This window comes from Aethalodelphis obliquidens, unplaced genomic scaffold, assembly GCF_003676395.1.
Source record: "Aethalodelphis obliquidens isolate GAN/ISIS:26980383/991018 unplaced genomic scaffold, ASM367639v1 scaffold102, whole genome shotgun sequence".
In the NCBI taxonomy this organism is placed as follows: domain Eukaryota; kingdom Metazoa; phylum Chordata; class Mammalia; order Artiodactyla; family Delphinidae; genus Aethalodelphis; species Aethalodelphis obliquidens.
In genome coordinates this window covers 1,514,543-1,536,948 of record NW_020838046.1, presented here as the reverse complement: position 1 = coordinate 1,536,948, position 22,406 = coordinate 1,514,543, and the positions used below count along the sequence as shown (strand labels likewise).

Genomic DNA, 22,406 nt, shown 5'->3' with positions numbered 1-22,406 from the left:
GAGGTCAGAAGTAACCCGATTCCTTGGCAGGCTCCGCCCCTGCCCTCCGCCTCACGGCTGAGCCAGGGTAAAGGTGCAACGCTAGCCTTGCCCACTGGGTGGCGAGCACAGGAGCCTGGGGCCAGCTGGGCCCCGCCCTCTTCGCTGCCTCCTTGGCCAGGTGCAGTTGTCTGGCTCTTCTGGGATTGTAGTCCTGCCGTGAGCCCCAAGCCGGCAGCCACCCTGCCCAGGGTGGACTCTGCTGGCATGCCCATGCAGAATCAGTGGTCCAGTGAGCCCTGGCCTGTACACTGAACGCTCACTCCCCTTAGGGCTCACCATCCCGGTGCTCGTGGGGCAGCCAGTGGTGCTGGGCGTCACCATGCTCGAAGTATAGGTCCCATTGCCGGCACTGCTCCTCACGGAAATCAGCCAGGGCGTCAGGGCAGTCCTGGGAGTTGCAGAGCTGGAAATCGTAGGCAAGGCCTGAGCAGGTGCGGCCCCCATTGGCTGGGCTGGAGGAGAAAGCAGAAAGGCCTTGCAGCTCGGTGCCAGGAAGAGGCCAGCACACGGGGTGCCACTTGTGGGATCTGGGGGGAATCCATGATCCTTGGGGATCAGGGGGCAGCTCTGCTGAGTGAAGGGACGCGGCCTTGCCCTGTCCCAGCCGCAGGACCTGGGCTATCCCCCAGCCTCCAGGGCCTTGGATCATCACTGTAGAAGGCACTGGTAATCCTCTCTCGGGGGCCCCATGGGAAGGGAGCATCTACTCAGCCCCTGTGCACCCCCCACCCCCATCCCAGCTCCTGTAGCTGTGGCGGTGAACCAACAGTGAGCTGTAACAGGGTGTTTAGGTTCTGCTGTGCCTCCGGCCATAAGCCCCAGGGTGGTGGAGCTGCGTGAGCTCCCCTACATCTGGGCCTGGGCCTGGGCCTCACACACGCTGGGAACTCAGAGCAATTCTGAAGTAGTGGAATCTTGTTACAAGTGTTCTTAACAAGTGTCAGGTACACAGTGGACACTTCATCTCCAGCTTTCCTCCACCTCAAGAAAACTTGGGCCGTGTTTCTGTAATTTCCTTACTTTGTTGAGAACACCAGCAGTCCACAAAGCACTAACCCCACAGGAAAGGCACCAGCTGGTGGCCAACAGGTGCCCATGGCAGGCAGGGTGATGGGGTGTGGCAGGCCAGCACCCTGGGAGGAGCTGGGGAGCTTCAGCCAAGCAGAACCCAAGGCCCCCCCCTGAGACTTGGGCAAAAGTCATGTTCTGCTGTGATGATGGATGTATAGCATATAGCACTGTAGAGTGAATGATGGAAGGGGCTGGCTTCCATGAGGCTCCTTGCACAGTGCCATGTTCTCAGGGGAAGTCGGTGGAAATAACCATCTGAGAAATTTGTGGAGAAAGAACCAAGAAGCCTCAGTGTTTGATGGGGACCATGAAAGAAAGGGTGATTTTGAGATTTACACCAGGGCCACTGATGGGACCACAGACCAATGACAATACCAACCAGAGCATCACCAGGAGGGGGTGCAGCCCTGGGTGTAGGTTGGGGAGCCCAGGGGCATCGTGCAGCAGGAAAAAGCAGGAAGGGGTCGGGCTGTCGCTGGAGCCCCGGCCAGCCCAGACAGGAGCCATACAGATTCAAATGGAAATCCATGATAATTCCAAAAGAGAATGTGAGTTGGAGAATTCAGGGGAGGCCAGGGAGGAAGAGAAATTGAAGAGCTTGAGCTCATGCTGTAGACTGTTTGCAGTTCTGCAATCAAAAGAGTGGCGAGGCAAAGAACACAGAGGGAACTCAATCCAGTGAGCGGGGGCCCAGCTGGGAACCTCAGGAGTCTTCACACTGGCCACAGTGTCCCAGGAAAAGCTACTGAGCCAGGGAGCAGCAACTAAAGATGGGGCAGCATAAGGCCCAGCTGTCATCTTCAGGAGGACACGTGAAAGGGGAGGCCCACGGGGCTCACTGGCATTGCTGTGGGGCCTGTGGGTTCTGAAATGCTCTGGGCGCTGCAGCTGTGCGTATTCCCCACAGATGCAATTGAGGCTGGCATAAATGAACCGTGCTCAGAGCTCTGTGTGGCGCATCTGTGTTGTCTGATGGTCACTGATGTGCACGGAATGCTGGCACTGACCAGGGGTTAGCTACTCTCCAGGCCCAACGGTGTTTGTGAACAGATGGAATGGCAGGCAGTTCTGGCCGTTTTGCTCACGTCACTGCTGCCCCTGTCCCTTGCTGCCACCAAGAAGGCTGAACCAGCCAGAGGGGTAAGAAAATCCCTAGAGTGTGCAGGTGGGGAGGGACAGAACATAGAGCACCGAGAACCTGCATGATCTCCCCCAGGGCCAGACCTGGGGGTGAGTCCCCTGGACCCCAAGAGCCCAGCATCAGACACCACGAGGAGTCAGGGCCTGGTGGGGGGAGAGAGGGGTTGTCAGGCCAGATCTGCTCTTCTGACTGCGCACCCTGGACCAGAACCTGGAAGTCCTCACCCAGCACACTGTAGCCTCTGAGCTTCTAACTTCTTGTCTTGTCAATCTCATCTTGAGGCAAGTGTAATAGCCCTAGGGGAGCTCTGAGGATAGCACAGGGGATGGGGCCTGCCTGGGAGGCAGGATGGGGAGCATGGATGGAGATGGGAATCCAGCGGGCCTTCAGGCAGCCTCTCCAGGCTGTTTCTCCCCTGGGCAGCTGGGAATGGGTGGCATGTCACTGACCCTGCCTCTTGCCTGATTGCAAACAGCTGCTCTCCTGCTCAGGCTCCCGGCATCCTGGGGCCCGAGAGAGCCCTCCTCTTTAACCCCATTGCCCCATCTCTGTTCCGCCTCCTATTCTTTTTGTGTGTGTGTGTGTGTGTGTGTGTGTGGTACGCGGGCCGCTCACTGTTGTGGCCTCTCCCGTCGCGGAGCACAGGCTCCGGACACGCAGGCTCAGCGGCCATGGCTCATGGGCCCAGCCGCTCCGAGGCATGTGGGATCCTCCCAGACTGGGGCACGAACCCGCTTCCCCTGCATCGGCAGGCGGACTCTCAACCACTGCGCCACCAGGGAAGCCCTCGCCTCCTATTCCTGATGCCCTCAACCAAGAAGAGCAGAGGAGGTCGGTGTCTAGAGTAGGATGCAGGCCAAGTGGGAGGAATGGCCCTAGGCCACCAGGTCAGAAGACCAGGTTTCCAAGTCTCCAGAGCTGGCTCTGGCCCCAGCAGGCTATGTGGCATGAGCCCTCCACTCTCTAAGTCTCAGTCCCTCCCAGGAAGATGAGAAGGGGCCAGAGCTGCCTGCCCTCACATCGTCTCCAGAACTGACATCCGCAGGGGTCTTGCAGGATAGGGTTGGCTAGCAAGGGCCCTTGGGGACTGCAGCTGCCACCGAGGAAGGCTGGGAAACATCAGGGCCAACTCACTGTGGGTTGTCGCACTGACGGGTCCTGAACTTCACACCTGTGCCGCAGGTACGTGAGCAGGAGCCGAAGGGACTCCAGGCGCCCCAGTTGCCATCTCGCTTGAGGATGTCAGGTGTCAGCCAGATGCAGTGTCCTTTAAAGCAGTGCTGAAAGACAGAAGGTCACATGCCCCCCACCCTTCAGCTGCAGTGCCCGTGATGACTGCCTGGCCCTCGAGGCACAGGGAGAACAGGCCCTACTCACCCCTAGAAGCTCAGAACTTCGCTGGGAGGCATGGTAAGGTGTTGGCCCACCCAGCTTCCCCTGACCACCACCCTGGTCTCCCACCATCCTCAGTGCCTTGTTCAGCCTACTCTGTCCCCGCAGCCAAAGCCCACCCCACACCGTGTCTGCAGGATGAAACCCCCGGCCTGGTGTGCCCACACAGCACCATTCATAAAGATGTAAGCGGCACATCAAGCCAGTGACTCTAGAGACATGTAAGGTCTACTGTTTAAGTAAAAATAAGCAATTTAAAAGAAATATGGAAACGAAGGATAGGTGATATGTTGACATGGTAAAAATTCATGAATATAGTAAGTAGAACATTGGAGTAGAGGAAACTCAGGTCTACAACTTGAATCTATCACTAGTCCAGAGAGGAAGCTTATACAATTTAGGGCCCATTTGAATAAGATTGCAAAATTAAAAATACTAAGTTTGGTATAAAATGGAATATTGATTTAGAATTAGAAAATATAAAACAAAAAATTTAAAAACTGACAAATACCACAAACCACCAAAAACAGAGAACAATGATTTTTTTCAAATTGATTGATGGACACAACATTTCCTGCAGTTCTAACTGTATACTCTTTCATGCCCTCTTCATATGACAATAATTTTGTAGGATTGTATTCCATAGGGAGAATAGAAAGATAATGCAGTCATTCCTCAGCAAGCTTTTTCTGTAAGGGCCAGATAGTAACTGTTTTAGTCTTTGCAGGCTACATGCTCACTATTTCAACTATTCAACTCTGCCATTAGAGCATGAAAGTGGCTACAGACAACATATAAATGAATGGATATGGCTGCATTCCAGTAAAACTTTGTTTACAAAAGCAGGCAGCAAATGGAAACTTCTAGAATGGAGCTGTAAGAAACTTGGTGAACCTTCTCCTCAGTAAAACAACTATTTAACTGGTGAAAATTATTTTCTAAACAAACCATTTAAATTATCTGGACAACAATTACTGACTGTATAGCATGGGGAACTATATTCAATATTTTTTAATAACCTATAATGGAAAAGAATCTGAAAAAGAATATATATAACTGAATCATTTTGCTGTAAACCTGAAACTAACACAATATTGTCAATCAACTATACTTCAATTAAAAAATATAAAGTATCTGGAAATTGTCCTAAGGTCAATACAACAAATGGAGAGAATTTACTAAATCTTGGTTAAGAATAGTAAAAGTCTATACATTTGAGCCACAACCCTCTCCCATTCCTTCCCCATCTCAGTGTGATGGAGGCTTTACTGCCTAAAAGACAGAGGTCTTCGTCTCCTCAGCTCCCAGTCTAGGGCTATAGTTTCACCCTGGGAAAGGCAGGCCACTGGCATCTCCCATACCTCCCAACACTGTGTTGCAGAAAATCTGCTCCAGTCAGGGAACTCCCTTTGCCCACCCAGTCCTCACTCCCAGACTGGAGGCTCTACTCCAGGTATGGCAAACCAAGAATACAGTACTCTAGTAGCCCCTTCTCTGGCTTCCTTGTAGGGCAGAGGTTCCATGCTGAAAGGGAAAAGCCAAGAAGACTAGAAGCTACTATCTCTATTCAGTGACCTATTCGTAGACCAGGAGTGTCACTCTGTAAGTGGACCACCCTGCTCCTAGCTCCAGCGCAGTGGTGCAGTAGTCTTCCCAGAGGGAGAGGCAGAACTGAGAGCTCCATAGCTCACCCTAAGAGGACTAACTTTATTTGGAACAGAGCATGAGGAAGTTCATGCCTAAGGGCATTGTCAAAAACAATAGAAATCTTGGTAGTGAGCAACTAAGAGGAGGCCAGTAGCTCCACAATACTAGTAAGCAACAAGTGAAATGGTAAACCAACTAGAAGTGTAACCAGGGAAAAGACAGCTAAGAGCCCTCCTGGAGTCTGAGCAAGCCTCAAATATTGGTAACACCCTGCCTCTGTGAAGGGTCCAGAATCTGATTAGGTCAGGCTGTAGACAAGTTGTACCCCAGGGCAACTGTATCAAAAACTATACAGCAACAGCTAGCAGCTAGTGAAAGCTAATTGGGTGTGATAACAATAGAGGCAGAACAGCCAGAAGTTTAGCTGGAAGATCAAAGAAAGAGACAAAGAGAACCTGGCTAATCCCACTGTTCTGGGGGTGGAGGTGGGAAGCTGTGTGGCCCGGGTGACTATGCATATGCCCAAGGCTGTGATCTCTGAGGGGCAATATCAACAGCTGCATGCTGCAGGGCAAATAAAATTTATTGAAACAGTGCATCCAAGTCACTAAAGAAATAAACAGGTAAACAAGCAAACAACAGCACAACAAGGTCTAGGGGAATCACTATCCAGAGTTTCTTCAATGTATCATCTAAAATGTCCAGTTTCAACAAAAATTTCTGAGACGTGAAAAGAAACAGGAAAGTGAAATCTATACACAGGAAAGTAAGCAGGCAACAGAAGCTGCCTTTGAGGAGTCCCAAATGTTAGAATTAGCAGACAAAAATTTCAAAATAGCTGTTATAAATATGTTCAAAGAACAAAAGGAAACCATGTCTAAAGAACAATGCCTCACCAAATGGCATCAGGAAAGAGACAGAAACTAAAAAAACACAAACAAAAAGAAAAAGAAATTATGTAGTTTAAAAGTAAAAAAACAAATGAAAAATTCACTAGAGGGCTCAGTAGTAGATTTGAGCTGACAAAAGACTCCATGAACTTGAATATAGATCAATAGAAATTATGCAATCTGAAGAGAAGAGGGGGAAAAAAATAAAGAAAAATGAACAGAGCCTCTGAGAAACATGGAAGACCATAAGTTCACTGAAATGTGCACAGTAAAAGTGCCAGAAGGAGAGGACACAGAGAAAGGAGTAGAAAATATTCAAAGAAATAATGTTTGAAAACTTCCAAAATTTGATTAAAAACATTAACATACACATCCAAGAAATTTAACCAAGTAAGTTAAATGCAAAGAAATCCACACCCAGACACAATATAGTCAAATATAGAAAGACAAAGGTAAAATGTCAAAAGAAGCAAAAGGACTCACTGGAAGCCCAATAAGATTAACAGCTGACTTTAATCAGAAATAATGGAGGCCAGAGGTAGTGGTGTCAACCAAGAATCATATCCAACAAAACTACCTCTCAACAATGAAAGTGAAATAAAAATATTCCCAGATAAACAAAAACTGGGAGAATTCATCGCTAGCAGACCTGCCATATAAGAAATACTAAATTAGGAGTTTGGGATTAACATACACACACTACTATATATAAAATAGATAACCAACAAGGACCTACTGTATAGCACAGGGAACTCTACTCAATATTCTATGATAAACTATATGGGAAAAGAAACTGAGAAAGAATGAATATATGTATATGTATAACTGAATCACTATGCTATACACCTGAAACTAACACAACACTGTAAATCAACTATACTCCAATAAAATTGTAAAAAAAGAAATACTAAAGGGAGCTATTTAGGCTGAAAGCAAGTGACACCAGAGAATAATTCAAATCCACATGAAAAGACAGAGTTCTGGAAATGGACAAATTTCTAGAAAGACACAGACTACCAAAACTGATTTAATAAGATCTAAAAATTGGAATAGACCTATAACAAGAGATTGAATTAGTGATTTAAAACTTCTCACAAAAAATAGCCAAAGCCAGATGACTTCACTGATAAATTCTACCAAACACTTAAAAAAATTAATACCAATCCTTCAAAAACTCTTTCAAAAAACGGAAGAGAAGATTTTCCAAATTCATTCTATGAGGCTAATATTACCCCAATACAAAAATCAAAGATGTCAAAAGACAAAAACTACAGAACAATATCTCATGAAAATAGACTTAAAAATTCTTCAACAAAATTCTAGCAAATCAAATCCATAGTAAAAGATTATACGCCATTACCAAGTGAAATTTATCCTAGGAATTCAAGGTTTAACATCTGAAAATCAATCAATGTAATAAACCATATCATCAGAATAAAGGAAAAACTGTATGATTACCTCAAGACTCAAAAGATAAAACTGGCAAAATCCAACATCCTTTCCTGAAAAAAGCACTCAAAAGACAGGACTAGAAGTTCCTCAAGCTGATAAAGGACATCAGTGAAATACCCCAGCTAACATCATGCTTAATGGTAAAAGAATGAATGCTTTCCCCTTAATCAGAAGCAAGACAAGGGTGTCTGATCACACCACTTCTAGTCAACATTGTACTGAACGTTCTAGCCAGGACAATTAGGCAAGAAAAAGAAGTAAAGGGCATCCAGATTGGAAAGGAAGAAGTAAAACTATCTCTATTTGCAGATGAATTGACCTTCTATATAGCAAGTCCTATGGAAACCACTAAAAAACTATTAAAGTTAATTTTAAAAGTTCAGTGAGATTGCAGGATTCAAGGTCAATATACAAAAATCTATTGTATTTCTATAAACTAGCAATGAATGAACTGAAAATGAAATTAAGAAAACAATTCTATCAGGGACATAGAGAACAGACTGGTGGTTGCCAAGGGGGAGGGGGGTGGGAGAGGGTTGGATTGGGAGTTTGGGATTAGCAGATGCAAACTGGTATATATAGAATGGATAAACAAGGTCCTACTGTATAGCACAGGGAGCTATATTCAATATCCTGTGATAAACCATAATGGAAAAGAATATGAAAAAGAATATATATATATATATATTTGTATAACTGAGTCACTTTGCTGTACAGCAGTAACATAACATTGTAATTCAACTAAGAAATTAGAAGTATTTTGAGTTAAAAAAAGAAAACAATTCTATTTACAATAGCATCAAAGAAAAAGAAAAAAACCTTAGGAATAAATTGAAGAAAAAAATGCAAAACTAGTACACTGAAAACTACAAAACATTGTCAAAAGAAACTGAAAATCTAAGTAAATGGAAAGACATCCCATGTTCATGGATCAGAGTTTAATATGGCAGCACAGTCATACCTCAGAGATACTGCTGGTTCGGTTCCAGACCACCACAATTAAGCAAATATCAAAATAAGGAGAGTCACATGAATTTTTTTGGTTTCCCAGTGCATGTTAAAGTTATGTTTACACTATACTGTAGTCTATTAAGTGTGTCATTATGTCTTAAAAAACAATGTACATATATATTTTTTTTTTTTTGTGGTACGCGGGCCTCTCACTGTTGTGGCCTCTCCCGTTGCGGAGCACAGGCTCCGGATGCGCAGGCTCAGCGGCCATGGCTCATGGGCCCAGCCGCTCCGCGGCATGTGGGATCTTCCCGGACCGGGGCACGAACCTGTGTCCCCTGCATCGGCAGGCGGACTCTCAACCACTGCGCCACCAGGGAAGCCCAACAATGTACATATCTTAATTTAAAATATTTTATCGCTAAAAAATGTACATATCTTAATTTAAAATATTTAATCTCTAAAAAATGGTAACCATCAACTGATAATGCAGGGCTGCCACAAACTTTCAATTTGTAAAAAAAAAAAATGTAATGTCTGCAAAGCACAATAAAGCAAAGTCCAATAAAACGAGGGTTGCCTGTACTCCCCATATTGATCTGTAGATTCAGTGCAACATTTACGCTGGAATTTTGCAGAAATTGAGAAACAGCTCCTAAAATTCATATCAAATGTCAAAGGATCAGAAATAGCCAAAACAATCTTTAGAAACAACAAAGTGGAAGGACTCAGACTTCTGTATTTCAAAGCTTACCACAAAACTACAATAATCAAGACAGTGTGGCCCTGCCGTAAGGACAGACAAAATTATTCATGGAACAGAATGCAGAGTCCCTAAAAGAACCTTTACATATGATCAACTGATTTTTAACAAAGGTACCAAGTGATTCAATGGAAAAAGAATAGCTTCTTCAACAAATGGTGCTGAGACAACTGGATATTCACATGCAAAAGAATAACGCTGGACTCCTTCCTTACACCTTACACAAATATTAACTGAAAATGGATCATAGATCCAAATGCAAGAGCAGGAATACATCTTCTTGACCTAATGGCAATGGTTTCTTAGTTACAACACCAAAACACGAGTGACAAAAGAAAGAATATCTAAATTGGACTTCACCAAAGTTAAAAGCTTTTGTACATCAAATGATACAATCATGAAAGTGAAAAGACAACCCACATAATGGGAGAAAATATTTGCAAACCATATATCTGAGCAGTCTGATAAGGGATTTGTACCCAGAATGTATAAAGAATGATTATAACTTGATAATAAAAAGATACCTCAATTAAAAAATAAGCAAAGGATAATGAATAGACATTTATCCAAAAAAGATGTATACAAGTTGCCATTAAGTCCATGTAAAGGTGCTCAAAACCACAATGAGATAACACTTCACATCCACTGGGATGGTTATAATAAAAACACAGGTAATAAGGTTTGGTGAGGACGTGGAGAAATTGTTAGTAGGAATGTAAAAAGGTACAGCTGCTTTGGGAACGAGTTTGGCAGTTTCTCAAAATGTTAAAAATAGTGTTACTATAAGAGCCAACAATTCCACTCCTAGACACATATTCAAGAAAAATGATACATCCACGCAATAACTTGAACACAAATGTTGATAGCAGCATTTCTCATAATAGCTGAAAAGAGGTAGCAGCTCAAATGTCCATCAACTAATAAATGGATAAATAAAAAACAGTATATGTATACTATGAATTATTATAGAGCAACGAAAAGGAATAAAGTACTGACACATAATACAACCTGGATGAACCATGAAAACATTATGCTAACTGAATGAAGCCAGTCACAGAAGGATGCACATTGTACAATTCCATTTGTATGAAATGTTCAGAAGAGGCAAATCTAAGGAGACAGAAAGTAGATTAGTGATTGCCGAGGATTAGGGGGGAGGGGGGATGAATCGGAGTGACTGCTAATGGTTACGGGGCTTCTCTTTGGAGTGACAAAAATGTTCCAAAATTTGATTGTTGTGATGGCTGTACAACTCTGTGAATATACTGAAAACCATTGAACTGTACATTTTAAATGGGTGAATTTATATGTGAGTCACATCTTGATGAAACTGTTAGGGGAAAATAAAACAGGTGGCAGGTGGGGTTGGTATGTGTGCTCTAGAAGGTTGAGCAAAATATTTTTTAATTTTCAGTAATTTAGAGAAGTTATTGGTGATGTTATGTGAACATGTAGATGATCAAATTTGCTATCTAGTGTGCTTCTGGATATGGATTTCAGGGTATTTCAGGTTTTCTTGGTCAGAGCTTGATTTAAAATGCTTTTTGGATTAGCAACTCAGTAACTGTTGCTGTCAACATTCTTATTGTAGGGGCAATATTCTGAGCTTTACATTGCCTTTGATGTTGTCAACATTTCATGTCAAAATCAGAAAGAAATTTAAATGCTTTTCCAATGTGTTCATCTGATTCCCTCCTCTTCATTAACTGCATTGTTAAATGCTTCAAGAGCCTGTTACTTATTTCGCTTTGATATTTATCTCTTCCTCCTAATGAATGCTTTAGTTTGATCTGAAAACTTATTTCGTTATAATTAAATTTTTGAAGTCAGATTTATTGCTACTGATTTCTTTACTCACTTTAAACTTCTATTTATTTTCTACTGATTTTTATCTGAATTTTCTTTAATAAATATATTTGAAAATGGTAAAAGAAGGTATCTTTATACATATATCTAAATCAGAAGTCTGTCGTTTCTCCCTTACTTTATTGAAGCATTCTGAAACAACTTTCAAAATTGCAGTTAAACTAGTAACAGCTTTATCAACATTTTGAATAAACATTTTGCATCCCATCTGCATTCAGGTTTCTCTCCTGGACTTTGAAAATTATTTTTAGTGCTCCTTGTGTTTTGTAATGTGTATGTTTGGAGGTCTGGACAGTTTTTAAATAAACGAACCATCTTATTAAACTTAGCATTTCCAATGAAGTATCCAAGTTGGATCTGTGTTAGTGTCCCATCTACAAGACAAACCCTAAAAGAAAACAAACTATTGCAAAGATAGAAGTAATCACAACCTCTAGTATATGTGAGGCCCCTTTTCTCCAATCAATTGAGGAGACTGTGCTAAACACAGCACATATTCTGCAACAACCCTGGGTGAGTTGGCACAGAGGCAGTAAGAGTATTTCTAGAAGCTATTCTTACACCTGTATAGAAACAACAACCTAACCGTACACATAAGGTACTAAAAACCATGTAAATAAACCAATAAATATACCCCAAATCCAATTTATCCTTAGCCAAAGCCACAAAACACCCACAGCCCCTCTAATGTCAACAGGAGAAATGTATCAGAGGGGAAGGAGGAGTGATCCTAATTGATTATGGTCAGTGAAAAGATATGACCATGTGAACACATTGTGAGACCTGTCCCAGGGCCCTGGAAGGGGCTTATGCAAGTATGGGGCCCTGAAGCTCATACATCGTCAGCTTCATGGTAAACCCATCTCTGCTCCCTTCTCAAAACCTTCTGGGGTTCCCCACTGCTGCAGGATTTAGACTAGCCCTGTGGCCTGGCTCCTACACACCAACCCTGCTCCATCTCCCACTGCCACACCAGGCACGGGAGCACTGACTGCTCTCTGAACAGACCACGCTGCCTTTGGGAGCTCCTCTGCGAAAGAAGCCCTAGCTCCATTTCCTTCCCCACCCCTGCAGTAATGCAGGGATCCCCCTGCAGAACAGAGACGCTCACTCCCCCAGCTGTGGAGAGCTGCTTGTTGCTCATGGCTGACAGTTGAATCCCTTTATAGGAGATGCCCTCAGCCAAAGACAGCTGCCTAGCCCGGAGTCATGCCCTTTTCCTGGGGACAGCCACGGCCAGAGGTCAAGGTGGGGGACAACTCTGAAAGGCCAGCCCGGAGTGCCGGGCAGGGTAGGCTGAACCTACGTTGACCACACCACTGTTCAATGACTCTCTCTCTCTGCAGGTGTTGATACTGAGCATGCTCCGCAGGAAACACCTTGCCATCAGATCTCTGTCTCAGAGCCCATTTCCAGGGCAGCCAAGCTCCCGTCTCCATGCCCACGTTGCTCCCATGTATCCCTCCTGGTTCTCGGCTCTTGTCTCCCTAGATCTGTGCACCTCTCTGCTTGGGAGCCCACCTTGCCTCTTCTTCCTTACACAGGCCTCTCACTCCTCCCAACCAGGCCTGCCTTTGCACCAGTCTGAGCCCACAGGAGGCTCTGCAGAGGCTGCCATTCCCTGGATTCTCCTTCCTGGGCTCTGGGCAAGTGATCAAGAGCTCCACCACCACCAGATTGGGCACCCGGGCACATGGCCAACAAGCACAGTCATGAGCTACCTGGGGTCCGGCAGGCCTGGCTCCAGGTCACCAGTGATGCTGTTCACATCCTTCCCGGGCCACAGTTACCTCATCTCTCACCTCAGAGCTCCCCTCACTCAACCAGGGAAGGGAAAGACCCACAGAAATTCTTGTTAGTGTCCCCCTCAGCTGGTGGAGCAAGGGGAGGGCTGGAAGGAAAGGAGGAGGGCCCAGGCAGGGGAATGCTGTGGACTGAATATTTGTGTGCCCCAAAATTCACATGTTGAAGCCTAAACCCAAAGTGATGGTATTAGAATGTGGCGCCTTTGGGAGGTGATTAGGGTGGAGTCCTCATGAATGAGATTAGTGCCTTTAAAAGAAGACAAGAGAGAGATGATTTCCCTCTCCAAAATGTGAGGACAGGGAGAGAAGATGGCAGTCTGCAACCCTCACCAGAATCCGACCACGCCGACACCCTGATCTCGGATTTCCAGCCTCCAGAACTGTAAGGAATAAGTGTCTGTTGTTTAAGCCACCCTAGTCTCTGGCTTTTTGTTATAGCAGCCCCCATCGACTAAGACGAAGAGGATGGGAAGGGTCCTGGCACCTCTGAAGGTTGTGACGGGGTCCAGCCTCTAAATCACTGGTGGGCATGGGAACCAAGGGCCGGGGGGATGGCGGAGGCCACATAGTGGTCCCCCTTTCCCCACTGAACAAGTTGGTCCCCAGTTTGTAAATGGGGAGCTGGGCATGGGACAACTCAGGACACTCCACAGGCCTATGGTGTGATGGATCACCTCCTCCGCAGACTTGGGTCCAACCAAACGCACAGAGGCAACACACATGCACTGTAGAAAATATGAAAACAAGGCAAAGCAGAAAGACAGGAAAATCACCCTTAATTCCACCATGCAGAAGCTGTCCCTCTAATATTTGGTTTATTTACTCCTGGATGATGATGAGCATTTAAAAGAGTGCAATTATCCCAAATGAACAATTTTATACTCTGATGCCTCAGTGTTATTATAAAAGAAACATGTTTAATATTATTAAAAGGCTTTATAAACGTATGTTTAAATGCCTACAAATATTTCATCCAATAGAGAGGTTTAAACATTTAAAAGCACAAAGTCACATGTCATGAGTGAATTCAGAGCCCACACGTACCCATGGACAATCCTGACCAGGGCTGCCTCTGGTACCAGGATAAGTACCACGGAGAGCGCTGGTGCACCTAAGCAGGGCTGGGAACACTGCCAGGTTGGTCTGAAAGCCTGAAAGGCAGACTGTTCTTTTCAGGAAGTGCACATTTAGCATTTCTGAACCACTGTGATCCTGGGTTTCCGTTCTCCACCCGCCAGCATGTCCCAAGCTGGTACCATGTGCCAGGAGCCTGGGATGTGAGGATAACTGAGTTGGACACTTAGGTGACTCACCCGAGGGGTAAAGGATGGCTCAAGGTCACACAATGAGGAGGGAGGACCCAGGGCTTAAACTCCCATGCCCAGCCCATGCGCTGTCCCTGTTGCTAGGCCTGCCTGCCAGTTCTCGACTATGCAGCAAAACATGGGGCATCACAGGGCCTCTGCACTCTGGATAAGCACCGTGGCACATGTTTCTGAAACAGTCCTTCTGAATTCATGAAAACTTAGGGTGGGCGTTGCTTCCCCAAGACACTGCCGGTGAATGTGAGACACGTGAAGGACTCTTCCCTGACAAGACACACTGACGCAGGAGCCATCCTGACCCAGCTGGATCTGCACCCCGCCCATGACCCTGACCCTGGCTCAGGCAAGGAGGGCAAGGTGAGCCCACAAGCCTGGCCTTCAGGGTAGAGGCACCTGGGGGGACCCTCTGTGCTTGGCCTGACCCTGCCTCCAGGGTATCCAGGGCATACACTGTGTGGCCACAGGGTGCACCTGTCTGAGAGCAGATCTGAGCCATGTCCCCAGCACCCTGGACAGGGCAGGTGATGAAGCAGGCTCAGGAACAGCCATCATCAGTTCAATCAGTCCTTCCCTCTCTCCCACCATCACCCAGTCTCCTGCGGAGCACTTCCGGGCCTTGCTGACCCTGGGGGCACCGTCCCTCCCAGGGTTAGCCAGTTCCTAGAAATAGTAAACAACTCATCCACAAGTGCAATTTTCAAGTGCAAACCAATCAATCCAGAGCGCACAGAGCCACCTCCTTCATCAGGGCTCCTAAATTCCAGGCCACCATCCTCCATCCTAATCACTCCAGGGCCAGTCAGGTACCAGACAACTAGGGGCAGCCCCTATGGCCCAGAGCGCACTGAAATTATTCACAGCAGCCAAACCTAAGCCTGCTTACCTTGCCTTGCCATTCCTTTCTGCAGAAACTGAAGTTCCTGCCGCCCTCTGCTCTCCAACTGATCCTGATGCTTCCCTGTGTGCCCGACAGCCCCCCCCCCCCCCCCCCCGCCACGGTGTGGTGTGGTCCCTCCCTTTGGGATTTGTGAGGAACACACTATCTTGTCAATGGCAATTGTCTTGATCTGTTGGCCCTACTGTACCTCAACTTTTCTACTGACACATTATATTTTAAAACATCATGCTCCTCTCATCCACCCTCCCCAGCCGTCCTCATCATGCTCCCGCCCAATGAGGTCCCCCCGCCTGAAGCACTGGTCCCACGTCTCTCCACCCTTTGAGATTTGGCTGGGGCCGCTGACCAGAAAGCCTCTCTGAGCTCCCGACAGGCCCCTCCCCAACCCGTTCCTCACCACCATGTCATGGCTGCCTCGTCACGTTCGTGGCCAACCCCCACAGACAGCGAGGTCTGATGGAGGCAGAGGGAGCCTGACACATGGATGGATGGATGGATATGAAGCTGAGGTGACTAATCAGCCTAATCCTCAGGTCCGCTGCCCACATCTATGTCCAAGAGCAACGAGCTCACCTCTCCCCTCTCAGCCAAACACGCCTGCCCACAACTCCTGATTCCATGAGAAAGCCGTGTGCCCACTGGCCCTCATCCCTCTCCACTTGATCTCACCAACACATGCACTCTGCACCCTTCACACCCCATTGTGGGAACCCAGGCAGACAATGAAAAAGCCATCCAACTGAGGGGCAGGCAGTGGAGTTGGCTCGTCTGTAGTTTTGTTCCTTCTCCCCAGGTCATCTCTGCGGATGGAATACAGATACATTGTTCCGTCTCTGGGAAATGGTGGGTGTAGGAAACTGTGAGTAAGCAGGGATATAATCCAGTGCTGGAAGCCAAGAGGGGAGAATGCGCTTGGGATGACCCACTGTGGACATGAGGACCCCAGGCAGAGCCTGAGTGCTGTGTGACCCCCTGCCAGGGGTCTTGCAATGGGGGCAGAGAGGGACGGAAAGGGACAGCTGAGCTTGGCAAAGCCCTGGTCCCTGAGATGACCTGCTATTTCTCCAACCTGCCTAGACTTTTCCCCTGCTCCCTTCTGCCTCTCCTCTCTCCTGGGCCCTGTGGCTGTTCTTGCAGGAAAGGGAGAGACAAAGGATGATTGCTTTCCAAATATAAGATTACATTGCAATAAGAAACTCATAGAGGCAGAGGATTCTGATAGGCCCCCCGGGAGGTGCCCTTCCCGTCCTCCTCTCTCCCCCTTCCCATCCTCCTCTCTCCCTTTGCCCCTCCAGCCCCACTCCACACACACACCAGGAATCCCTCACCTAGGTCAGCTTTCTACCTATGCTCCTTGTGCACGAGGGCAGGCTGAGCTAAGCCCCATCTCCACCCCCTCAATCAGCACAAGACTGTTTTTTAATACATAAAATGATGGGGTTTTTACTGGGCTAAATGAACTAAGGGTCCTACCACCAAAAAGAGTGAAAGGTCGTCACTGAGTCAGTGTTTTCTGTGAGAAAGGGTACTTTGGCCACATCTGCCCACCTTCCTCACCAGACCCCACGCCCACCCCCCCCCCCCAGGAGAAGTGGGCCAATCAGCTGGCGGTCAGGCACTCTTTGGCCCACATTTTGTAGTGGTCAGTGGTCCTGTGGGTGAAGACCAGCCACACACACCCCTGGGCGAGCACACTGTGCAGGGTCTGCTCCCACTCCTTCTCTCCACCCAGGGCTGGACTTGGAGGGGCAGACCGGGGAAGGAGGCCATGCTGAGCTAGTCTCATTCATCAGTTTAGCACTTACTGCGCTCCCCACTGGGATTATAGCAAATGTTTTGGGGCCCCGTTCCCTCCCTCGAGCTCCTGTGGGGAGCAGGGCTAGGAGGTCAGTTCTGGCATTACTAAGTCCCTGGAGTATTTCTAACAACATTTCATTTCCAACTTCTGACAGTTCATTAAGGCTAGTGGCACAGCTAAATCACCTGGGGCATCTCCTAAAAATACCGTTTCCCGTGTCTTCTAAGAAACATACGCATGAATGTGCATTAGCAGCACTATTCACAAACACCAAGAGGTGGAAAAAACCCAAGTGTCCATCAAACGATAAACAAATGTGGTCTATCCATACAGTGGAATGTTATTTGGCCCTAAAAAGGAATGAAGCACTGATATCTGCTCCAACACGGATGAACCTTGAAGTTATTATGCTAAGTGAAAAAAGCCAGACACAAAAGGCACATATTATATCATTCCACGTACATGAAATTCCAAAATAAGCAAACCCATAGACAGAGAAAGCAGATTAGTGGTTGCCAGGAGCTGGAGAGAGGAGAGAAATGGGGAGCCACTGCTTAATGCAGTCTCTCTTTGGCGTGATGAAAAGTTTTGGAAACTAGATAGTGGTGATGGTTGCACAACATTATGAAGGTACTAAAAGCCACTGAAAGTGGTTAAAGTGATGAATTTTAAGTTATGTGAACTTTACCATAATTTTACAAATAAAGAACAAAACAATTCTCAGCCCTCATTCCCAATCAAAATCTTCAGGGTGGACCTGGAAATCCATAACTTTAAGAAGCTCTGCCAGGGCTTCTAAAATAAAGCAGAATTTAAGACCTGCGGTGTAGGAACCTCAGGCTCAGGTGGTTTGGGTGCCTTTCTAGGCCTGACTCTGGGGGACATGTGCTGGAGTCCTCTCCTGGGCCTCACTGGGTGCTGCTGTGTCTGCGTGTCTTCCCTGGGCTGAATCCTCCTGGATGAGGCTTAGGCTCACCTGCATAAGCCAGCCCCCTAGCAAGTGCTTGGAGGAGGAGTGGGAGTGCGATTTCATCTGAACCAATGAGAATCAGGCCCGGAGTTTGGGCTGGAAGGAGAAGCCCTTTGTTCTGCTGCTTTGGAAGTAGGAGGTGGGAAGGTGGGAAGAGGGCCTGGGGCAGCAGGCAGGCGCTGGTGGGTGGCCATCCAGCTACCTCCAGGGACAAGTCTGCCCACCAGGGACCAAACACCAAGGCGCCAGAGGATAGAAAGGCCAAGCCTGATGTTGGGCCTGAGGATCCCGTGGTCACCAGAATGTTGGCCAATATTGGCCTCAAGATGAGGTGACCCAGTCACCCATAGTGTGCAGGGGGAGGTGGAAGGCTGCTGGAACCCTGAAACTGGTCCTCAGAGGAGGGGATTCCTGCAGTGGGGCTTGAAGCACATTGAGGAACTCTGAGACACCAGGTTCCCTCCCGTAGAAGAAAGAGTGCACGGGGCAGAAGCTGTGGAGTGTGGGGTTGTTAGAAATGAGGAAGGGGTCCCCTGAGAAGACCCCTGGCCCCACTCCGAGGGCCCTGCAGGGCCTGTCCCTGGAGATCTGTGCATGTCACAGTGCCTGCCCTCTGCCCCAACTCACCTTGCCTGGTGCACACATGGTCCCATCCAGGGGAGGCCCCTTCTTCGTCTTGCAAAAGTAAGGGTTGTCAGGGTGGCTGCACCACAGCTGCTTGCAAGGGTCAAAGGTCCGGAACTAGAAGAGAGCACCAGCAGCTAGCCAGGCCACCTCCCACTTCAGGGGCCCTCCAGGGGTGCCGCCCTGTCGCCCAGGGTCCTCTTGCACTGCTGCAGAGCCAGAAATGACTTGTCCACCCATGACAGGCCTGTGTGGTGCCCTGAGCTCCGTGTGATTCTGGGGCTGTGAGGACCTCGAGCAGACAGTACGGTGCTTCACGTCTTTGCAGGCTGCTCAGCCTCCCCGGCCTCCAGACCTTGGTGGCTGCACCTCTCACGGAGCCTGGACAGAAAGCTGGGCACAAGTGTGCTTGGCATGAAGGCTTGGTGGCCTTCCTCTGGCCCAGGCAGGAGGGGCGGTCATTGCAGGGTCCCATGAGCACCCGCTGTTCACCTGCTGAACACTCCACTGCCTCAATCCCTCCTAAAGCCGTGTCTGGGCCAGCCAGGAGGGCACTGGGTGCCGACTGGGGAAAGAGCAGTGGGTATGGAGGGAGAGGCTGCTGTTTTGGAGGGCTGCTCCACCCTGTGCCAGGGAGCCACCCAACACCAGCCGCCCCCCAGGAAGCCAGGCCGATCTGGGGCAGACTCCCCCCGCCCAGCCCTTGGAGGTGTCGTGGGCTCCGACACTCACCGCGGTACACATCATGTAGCCAAGGCCGAAGTCAAAGCGGCACTGTTCGTTCATGGAGTAGTGCAGCCCCGGGAGCTGGGGCAGCGCTGGCCAGTCGTGGGTGAAGGGGTCATCCCGCAGGCAGTCATAGGAGCTGGGAGGGGACACATGGGTGCCACAAGCTGCCTTCAACAGGACTGGCCATCCAGCCCAGGAGGCAACTGAGGCCCCTCATGGAGCCTCGGGGGTGGGCCTGCCTGCACACCCCAGCCCTAGGCTGTGCTGCCTCAGTTTCCCTGCTGCACCTGTTTTCTTTGGCATAAGCTACCCAGGACCAGGTGTCCATTAAAGGTGCAGCTGTCATGACCACTTTCCATCCAAAACCTAGCCCCCAACAATGGGATACCCCCGTCCCGTACTGCTGTCCCCCTCTCCCCTTCCCTGCACCTCAGGCTGGAGGCGCTGAGACCGGCACTTCGGGTTCGTCTTTGGGAGATACAGGTGGTACTCACTGCAGGTAGCGGCTCAGCTCCTGCTGGCTGCAGCGGGACCAGTGGAAGCGATGGAAGGCTGCCTGCACCAGGGGCGCCATGATGCTGCCCAACCGCACCTCATCACCGCAGCGGTTGCCCTGCCCATCATGCTCCATGCCCAGCCTGTGCGGGAAGACAAGGCAGCATCACTGGACCCTCACCTGGCCGCACTCACCTGTCAGCTCCACCCCACCCTAATGCTCAGAGGGCACCCCTAACCTCCCCGAGCTGCCCCCCCACCTTAGTTGGCTTGGTCTGCCCTGAGCAAGGTGGTACCCATTTGCTACCAGCTAACTTTAAAGTCAGGGGCACTCTGAGGTGACAGCATCCAGCAGCAGCCCCCTCAGGTATCCTGTCCCCAAGGCAGAGCACTGTTACATGAGAATGCGGTGGAGGCAGAGGCAGCCACAGCCCTCTCTACACACCCAGCGGCATGCACACCCAGGCGGAGTAACTTCCCCAACTCCAGCTCTGTGCTCCTGGGGAAGGCTCCCTCAGAGCCTCAGTTACACATCTGTAAAATGGGGTAAGAAGAACCCCACCCTGCCCAGGTGCTTGAATGGCATGATGGGTGGAAAGCCCCCAGCTCCTGCCTGGGGCCTTCAGCAGAAAGTGGCCTCCAGCTCGTCCTGTGCAGCACGGAGACAGGACATCACATCCCAAGGGCTTTTCATACAGGGCCTGTCCCTCTCAGGGCACAGAGGAGAAGCGGGGCCCTTTGAACCCCGACCTTCCTCAGACAACAAGGATGGTGAGTCCACTTACACGTGGCCAGTCTCATGGGCCACCACGAACGCTGAGGAGAAGCCGTCCTCGTGGTTCAGGGTGCAGCTGCGGACGGGGTGGCACATCCCAGTGACAGGAGCATAGCCTGGAAGGGGACAAAGGGTGGCTCCAGGTCCCAGGCTCGGAGTCCTGCCCAAATCTGGGGGCCCTGACCCCAACACCCCCAGAGCGAATGAGCAGAGCCAACTGCCCCCGTGGCTGGCACGGCTCAGGAGAGCACCTGTCCCCTCCCCCAGGGCAGCGGGCCTCGGCCCTGCCCGTCTGTGGCCACACCGCAGCAAGCTCAGTTTCCGGAGCCCAGGTCTCACCTGCTAAGGCTTTCTGCCACCTCCTTCCCGCTATTCCCTTTCAGGCCACCTCCCGCGCTCCTCCCCCCGCTTGGCTGGGTGGCCTTCTGGCCCCTGGGTAGCACATTGTCTCCACACCTGCCCCTGGTGCTGCAGGAACCTTGGCCAGGAACCCTGGCCCCGGTGCCCGGCACCATACCCTGAGCCCACTCCCTCGGGACCTTCCCTGGCTCCCTCGTGGTCCATAGGTCCTTCTCTGGGTCCTCAACTGATGGATTTCCATAGTGCACAGAAGGCTACAGTGAGGGTGGCCCTGAGCTGTTCCGGGGCAGGTCAGGCAAGGATAGCCAAGGTGCTACGCTGCCCTGCTGAGTCATGCAGAGGGGACTGGCTGCGTGGATTGGGGGGCAGACCAGCCACAGACGACGGGGCCCTCGGAGCCCTTGGCCCGGCAACTCTGCACTCTGACTGAGGAGATTATGAGCCACATTCCTGCTGAGGGGTCCAGGGGTCTGTCCCGGGCAAGATGGAGAATGGGGAGGAGCAGCTGCAGCAGGCCAACCCCCGACATGAGATGCCACGGGCCCTCCAGCAGCCCTGTGGGCCCACCCCACCCTTTCAAGGGCTTCTGAAGAGCCACTGAATTCACAGGTAACAGTAAGGAGACACAGTGGGTTTTGCCAGCCCAATTAGAGTGTGTGGTCCAAGGAAGAAGTCGGGAATGGAGCCTGACAGGGAATGAGGGCAGGGCTGAGGAATGAGCCTGAACCACCCAGGCAGGAAGGCCAGGAAGGCCTCCCTGTGGCATGGCTGGTTCGTGGAAGAATGACCCCCCTTGACTAGGCTGAGCCTGATCATGGGGTGTCTTAAGATGTCCCCAGGGAAGCCTTACAAGACAACATTCTCACCCATGGGGATGGGGAGGGTGATGGGAGTACATGATGACCCCACCCAAAATGGAGGAAATCCAGAGAACAGGGCCTAGCCACTTGCCCCTGGACAAGATACAGAAGTACATACAGACCTCTGTGTGCCAGAGGGGGCCTCTGTTTAGAAGCCTGGGTGTCCTAGTGGCCCACCAAGTAAGAAGCCATCCTGTCCTCTGATAAATGGAATATTTATAAATGGAATATTTCCTGCCATATTAATAAACAAAGGATGTCACAGTCACCAATGATTGCAGCCCTCCAACATGAACTGGTGAGGCCTGAGGAAACTCAGGGCTGAAAAGAATACCTGCCATCTAGCAGCCATCAGACTGCAGCCACTCCCTGCTGTGAGCGCTGAGGAAACTCAGGAGGTAAAAATACTGGCCCCAGATAGCTAAGGTGCATATCAAAGGAATGACTTTAGTGAGCCCAGACTCTTGCATCTTCCCATACATAGAAAAACGCTAAATTCCTTACCTTGAGATCTCTGGTTCTCTTTATTTAACAACAATCTTTTGATGTTCC

At 49.2% G+C, this 22,406-nt stretch overlaps 1 protein-coding gene across 1 annotated transcript in view; it reads right to left on the bottom strand.

The window, feature by feature from the left end:
- The window catches only part of ADAMTS2 (ADAM metallopeptidase with thrombospondin type 1 motif 2), a 247,759-nt gene that overhangs the window by 25,048 nt on the left and 200,305 nt on the right, over positions 1 to 22,406 (bottom strand). The window contains 6 exon segments of the mRNA XM_027096495.1: positions 319 to 494; positions 3,389 to 3,534; positions 18,639 to 18,752; positions 19,368 to 19,500; positions 19,859 to 20,002; positions 20,645 to 20,750. Coding sequence (XP_026952296.1) covers positions 319 to 494; positions 3,389 to 3,534; positions 18,639 to 18,752; positions 19,368 to 19,500; positions 19,859 to 20,002; positions 20,645 to 20,750 — 819 coding nt within the window.